Source organism: Sinocyclocheilus anshuiensis, unplaced genomic scaffold (genome assembly GCF_001515605.1).
Source record: "Sinocyclocheilus anshuiensis isolate Anshui unplaced genomic scaffold, SAMN03320099.WGS_v1.1 scaffold1318, whole genome shotgun sequence".
Classification (NCBI taxonomy): domain Eukaryota; kingdom Metazoa; phylum Chordata; class Actinopteri; order Cypriniformes; family Cyprinidae; genus Sinocyclocheilus; species Sinocyclocheilus anshuiensis.
The window spans coordinates 367,689-373,930 of NW_015557160.1; the positions used below are offsets into that span (position 1 = coordinate 367,689).

The 6,242-nt window shown below is 34.4% G+C and overlaps 2 protein-coding genes across 2 annotated transcripts in view; one reads left to right on the plus strand and one right to left on the minus strand.

Moving 5' to 3' along the window:
• LOC107678274 (dynamin-1-like protein) overlaps positions 1–1,849 on the plus strand; it is a 14,844-nt gene extending 12,995 nt beyond the window's left edge. Inside the window, exon 19 of the mRNA XM_016473485.1 lies at positions 1,109–1,849. Coding sequence (XP_016328971.1) covers positions 1,109–1,165 — 57 coding nt within the window. The 3' untranslated portion in view covers positions 1,166–1,849. The remainder of the gene's footprint in view (positions 1–1,108) is intronic.
• Positions 1,850–2,313: 464 nt separating this feature from the next.
• Positions 2,314–5,594, minus strand: LOC107678305 (troponin T, cardiac muscle isoforms-like; the record flags this gene model as incomplete). The annotated part of the gene is made up of 7 exons (XM_016473530.1): positions 2,314–2,496; positions 3,478–3,590; positions 3,697–3,786; positions 4,133–4,207; positions 4,465–4,581; positions 4,677–4,730; positions 5,577–5,594. Coding segments are annotated over 7 exons (558 nt in total), but the record flags the coding sequence as incomplete, so codon positions are not given.
• Between the last annotated feature and the right edge of the window lie 648 nt (positions 5,595–6,242).

The following is a 6,242-nucleotide window of genomic DNA, read 5'->3' on the forward strand; positions in this document are numbered from 1 at the left end:
AGCCACTAAAAGGGTCTGAAAGTTGCTAAATCTAGTGCTAAAGTCGCGCTCGTGTGTGTGTGAGACACGGGAGCTGATGGCAGGGGGCGGTCAATGTGGATATTGTGGATAAGTTCTTCTGTGTCATCACGTTCTATTAGTTCTACAGCTTCAATTTCGGAACTTTCACGCTTTGTAACACATACAGCTGTTCCCTCACCACAGTGCAACAGTGAAAAGGGACCCCTTTCAAACAGTGTCGCATTCCGAACGTTGTTTAAGCGACATACACCGGTATTGCGGTATTTTAAAAATTCATATCATAACAAAAATAAACACCGGTATTCGGTATTAACCAGTATACCGCCCAGCACTACGTTGTAGTCCAAACGAGTCGTTCCTTTTAGTTTTTAAAAAGTGATTTCTGTTAAATAAAATATCTCCTTTTGAAGTGGACTTTGAGCTTTGTAACTTCGCAGATCTTTTTTTATGCTCAAACAGCAACATTACAGACCAACTAAAGTTGAAAAAGTGAAAAAGCATAATAGGACCCCTTTAATGTTACATAATAATATTACATAATTATATAATAGTGGTATATAGTAGTTATATAATAATATATATTAATTTTAGCTGTTTAATAATGTAGCCTTTACATTAATTAATACTACTAATAATCATTTATTATTAAATAATATTGAAGTAATAATAATAATAATGTATAATTAGTAATAATAATGTATATTAAACTAAAATGTGTAGTAATGCAGAGTAGCCTTTACTTTATTATTAATTGATTGTTAATAATAAAAGTGGATTATTATTATTTAATAATAATATACATGGTGATATAAATGTATATGCATAAAAAAGTAGTAAGTAATGCAGATAAGCCTTTGCATTAACTGTTATTCATTAATAATGATTTAATTATTATTATATTATTACTATTATCTAATATTAAGTAAAAGCATTAAATTGTTAATTATTACTATCTTTATTTTAATTAATCAATTAATGTAGAGGCTGAATTTTATATTATTTAAAATTATTGTATTGTGTTTTATCATATTATACAATAATAAATGTTCAACTCTTTTAAAACTTGTATCCTCTCCTCTACCCATAGGCCTTGCAGAAAGCCAGTCAGGTGATCGCCGAGATCCGAGAAACGCACCTGTGGTGAAGCCCTGCTGATGTACAGCCCCTCTCCCTTTCACTCGAACCCTGCGATCTGCATCAGCCCTGTCTCTCTTCTGTCTGGGTTTCACAGACAGCCAACTTGAAAAATGCACTGGTGTCAGTTAGTGTGTATTGAATATAGTTTATGTACGCAACGGACTCTTCTCAAACTACACTGAGGGCAGCACATATCATGTCACACCTGCACACCGTCCCATTCAGTGATCTCTTTCATGTATGTTTGCTACCATGTACGCTGCAGATAACGTGTGGCCTGTTAAAGGACTGTGTGTCCCTGATCTAGTCTAAATTAAAGGTAGTGTAAATGTCATGATGTTGTGGCTTCATTTGCAACTTTTGGTGTGATTTGATATTTGCAAAGGTGCACTCAGTAATTTTTTATGTTTGGTATGGTGGCCAACTTTGCATTATACTGATAAAGATGCAGGATCACCTAAAAGTTTTTCCCCCTTAATTCTGAAAATAATAACAGTGACTACAAGGATAAAGTGAGTAGCGTGACTGGTCATGTGATCTCAACTTGGCGGCCCCTATAAGGGTGAAGTGCTCAATGTAAATAAAACAGCTTTTATTAGACTGTTGATAGGGAGTCTACATGATTTGAAACATATGCACTATGCATCTCTTTTGTGTAAATGTGTAAAACTTTTTATGGAGACCAAAATTGCTAGGTGCACCTTTAACTTCATAGCCTTATTTGTTAATTTTTCTATTTTTGGTCATATGAAATGAATGGGGAGGCAAACTTTGAGATTTATGTAGTTTAATGTAATGTTGGTGTTTTTATCTGCACATATATCATTTTCACACATCATTTTATGGAGCACTTCAACTATATTATATTTACTATTATATATTAATAATAATACAATATATTATGTTGCAATAATAATCACAGATTATATATATTTTAATGTATTAAATAATATAATTAACATCATAAATTGAGTACACTGAAACGGCAAAAGCTAACATTTATTCATGGCAAAAATACGCAATAGCCTACACTGCAAAGCAAAAATGTACAGCCAAAGCATTTTTGTATGTTCATAATAATGATTTTAAAATATCTTCATCAAACAAACAAAACTAACGCAGGAGGCCAGAAATTCCTCTCATGATGTGCTGTCAACTTCTATCTCAGCCTTCCTCCCATCTTGCCTTTACCGCGTCCCTTGGCACTAAGAGAGAGAAAAGCAAGAGTTTAAAAATAGTTTTTGGCCTTAAATCTGAACACTTAAAGTGGTTGGTGAGATTTCAAGCTTATGATTGATACCTCTGGTGATCCTGGACGCGGGCAAGCAGTTGATTGATCTGTGAGAAACAGACGTGACAGCTCAGTGCTAACAGGATACAGCGATAATGAACGCAACCTATTTACCTCAGGCCAAACTCCAGCTGTTCAAAGGGAACTGGATTTTGTTAAACTGTCAGTGACTCAAAAACTGAGGCTGGCAGAAGCTCCATAACGTCTCAAAAGCAACTTGAAAGTAAGTAAGTAAAGGCTGTTGTCACTTACATCGTATTTCTGGCGTTTCAGTTTCTCGTTTAGATCGTATTTTTCTAAATACAAGCACCATCAAGCACTGCCACAGCTCATTGGCTTTATCCCTGCAACGAGGTTAGCAAAGGTTCACATAGAACGCGTTTTGGCGTTCCACTGAGTTGTTTTTCAATTATTTTTCATAGCCTTGCTGCCGTTCGAAAAACGACGTTCTTTTCCCATTCCTCTCGTTTTTGAACGTAAGGACGCGTTCAATGCTAATGGCCACCATTACAAGTTTTTTAATGTTCATTTTATACTGGTTGTGTAGGTTCTACTGTAATAGTAGCCTTACTTGTTTCGAAAAACGCGTCTCAAGACGATGTCCTTTTCTATTCTTAACGTTTTTAAACTCAAGAACAAGTTAAGTGGGAATGGCCCATATTACTATGAAAAATATCTTAAATGTTTATTTGACACTGATTATGTAGTTTTTACTGTAATAGTCACTAGTCACTGGGTCATTGGTGGTAAAGGTCAACTATTAACCAGGGAATAAAAAAATTCGAGGGCTATACAATGAAATTATTTTGCTTCCTAATATAATTTATTTTCAAACTTACTTCTTAATAGACTTTAGTTCATTATTCTCTAATATTCTACTACTAATAATAAACTATTTCCTGTAGGCCTGTTTCCAGGTCTGTCCTTAAAATAAATAAATACTGTTAATAGCCTAGAAAACTGTTGGACATTTCAATTACTTGGGGTGTTTTTATTAATGACACTAATATGCATAAAAACTTCTGTACCTAAGTTTGTCATCATTCAGATGATCAACGCTCAGTGGTTTTCGGCGATCAGCCAGGATTTTCTTCTTTTTCTCCCTTTCGGTCTGTTTCTTGGCACCTTTGCGTCCTTCACCCTTTAGTTCAGCAATAATTATGTTAATGAAAGAATCTGCATAAATTTGTCATGTAACTTTAAAATATTTAGATGTTTACGGTATTTATATGTTGGTAAACACTGACCTTTTGCTGAATGCCGCCGTACTGATGGGTCATATTTGTGAGAGCTTTCTTCTTCTTGGCATCTTCATCCTGCTTCTTTCTCTGTTCTTCCTGCTCCTTCCTCTCTCTCTCTTCCTGTCAGCAATTCAGATTGTAGGTTTCATCTCTATTATGAGCCTGTGGTTCATCGTTTCACTTCAATGGCTGAGTGAAGAATCAGTTAAATTTAGATTGAAAAGTTTTGTAGAAATTATTCAGTTGCATGTAAAATGGATTATTTTGACTATAAGGAGAATTTTGTTAACATCCTCAAGAAAGGTGATTTAAAAGTGCAAATTCAGGACAAGTTTGGTGTCATTGGTGGAAAGATGTTCCAGTAGGCGCCTGGTGTAGTTTAGCAGGTGTGTGAGCAGAAGATGAGGCAGGTGTTGACAGCCAGAATGTGACAGGAACTCACAGCGAGTCTGGCCTGACGCTCTTTCTCTCTGTCTGCTCTCACTCGCTGCTGCTCGGCTCTCTCGGCTCGCCTCTTCTGTTCAAACACATACTTCTGCTCGTAAGTTCATGTTTCCATTGCAGGATCTGCAAGATGTTTCTCTTGTTTAAAACAAAAAATTGAGGCATTCTAAAAAAAATGTTCAGCCTCTTTTTTTACATATTTAACAAAAAAGTATGTAAACTTATTAGAATTACTGTAGACAAAGAGCTGTACAAACTGAAAACATTTACAACAAAAAAAAAAAAGACATTTGCATCAGCAATACACAAGATTTATAAGGAAACACTCACGATTCTGTTGACCAGAGCAAAGAGTTCCTCTTCATCTTTCTGTCTCTGGAGGAAATGAGCCTCTATAAGAGACTGTAGTTCTGCTAAATCCTTCTCCTGGCGCTTTTTTTGGATGTCCTGCCACACACACACACACACAAATTATGAAGGTTACAGCCAGGGGTTTGAAAGTGAGAGAGGTGTGTGTTTAAAGAGAAAAATCTCCAACTTACATCAAAATCTACCTTTTCTCCCTCTGGAATCTTTGGTGCTTGGATATTTGATATCTGAAGATAAAAGATTAAGTTTTATCTGGCTATATAATGATACATACAAGAGAACAATGGACTTACTTTGGTTTGGACTTTGAGTCATCTACTATAATTGGAGAAAGAGATGTTTTTAATTGCATTTAAATAAAATAGTAACAACAAACAATTCCAAATAATTTTAAAAAATGTTATTAAAATAATAAAAATTAGTATACGCAGTATCTGTTTTCTAAGTGCAAATAGTCAAATGCAATTTTTACTGATTTTGCTCAGATAATGTCTATTCTGTTTGTTGGTAATTATACTTGATGCAAACAATATATACCAATGTAAATGTATGTAAATTGCCACTGGAATTATAAATAACCAAAAAAAAAATAATAATAAAAATAAAATGTTAAATTATAGTATTAAAATATACAATACCTTCCTCCCTATTATAAAATGAGATCAAACACAAACACAGAGACAAAAAAATAATAATAATAAAAATAAAATGTTATAGTATTAAAATATACAATACCTTCCTCCCTATTATAAAATGAGATCAAACACAAACACAGAGACAAAAGATTTATAAGTGAAAATTTAATTATTTTTATCATAATAAATCATGCAAATACATTATAAAATGATAAAATATTGCAAACTTAGGAGTAAAAGACTGTTACTCACTGAACTCCCTCATCCATCACATCTTCTGTATCAGATATGACTATAAACTAGCTCAAAGATTAATTGCAGGATACATTAAGAAACAACTAACATTTTTATACGCAACACCAATACCAAAATACATCTTGTTCATTATTCCTATAAGGCAGGGATTTGGCAGAAATAGATTTCTCTTGAAACTCTTACCTGGGTTGTTTGCGGCTCTCAGAGATGGAGCAGCTCTCTTTTAGAGTGCAGTGTTAGAGCAGCGGCGGGCCTCAGTCTCAAGGCTAACATACTAACACACCACGTGATCACAATGGCCTCTCATTGGCGTGTGCTGAAAGCCTTCATCTATTGTTAGACTGTCAGATGCATTTCAGTAAAGTTCTAAAACCAAACATTCTCTTTGACCTGCTCATACTCTGCCTTGTTTTACCACCCTATGAAACCCAATACATCTGAAGAAAGAAGCAGACAGTTTGTCTCAAATGACAATGAATGCATTACAGGAAACACACAGAGGCAATGCGTGCATGTATCACTACTTTACTGTAAAGCTTGTACAGTTGTTGAGATCATCACTGACAGTTTGACTTATAGTAGGAAATAGTTGAAATGTTTGATTGATGTTTTGAAAGAGTTGAGCTATATTACTACCAAAATGATTTATAATGTTGTACATATTATTTTTAATTCTGTCTCATCAGATGTAGTGTTCGTAGCATGACTTTGAGACTCCAAGTGCAAAGCATATGAATAAAAGTCATGAGGCAAAAGCAGTTATTAGCAAAGCATGATCAAACAGCTAAACCACAACATGTTATATAGCATTACATAATGAGTGTAAAATCAACAGTTCATCTGAATCTC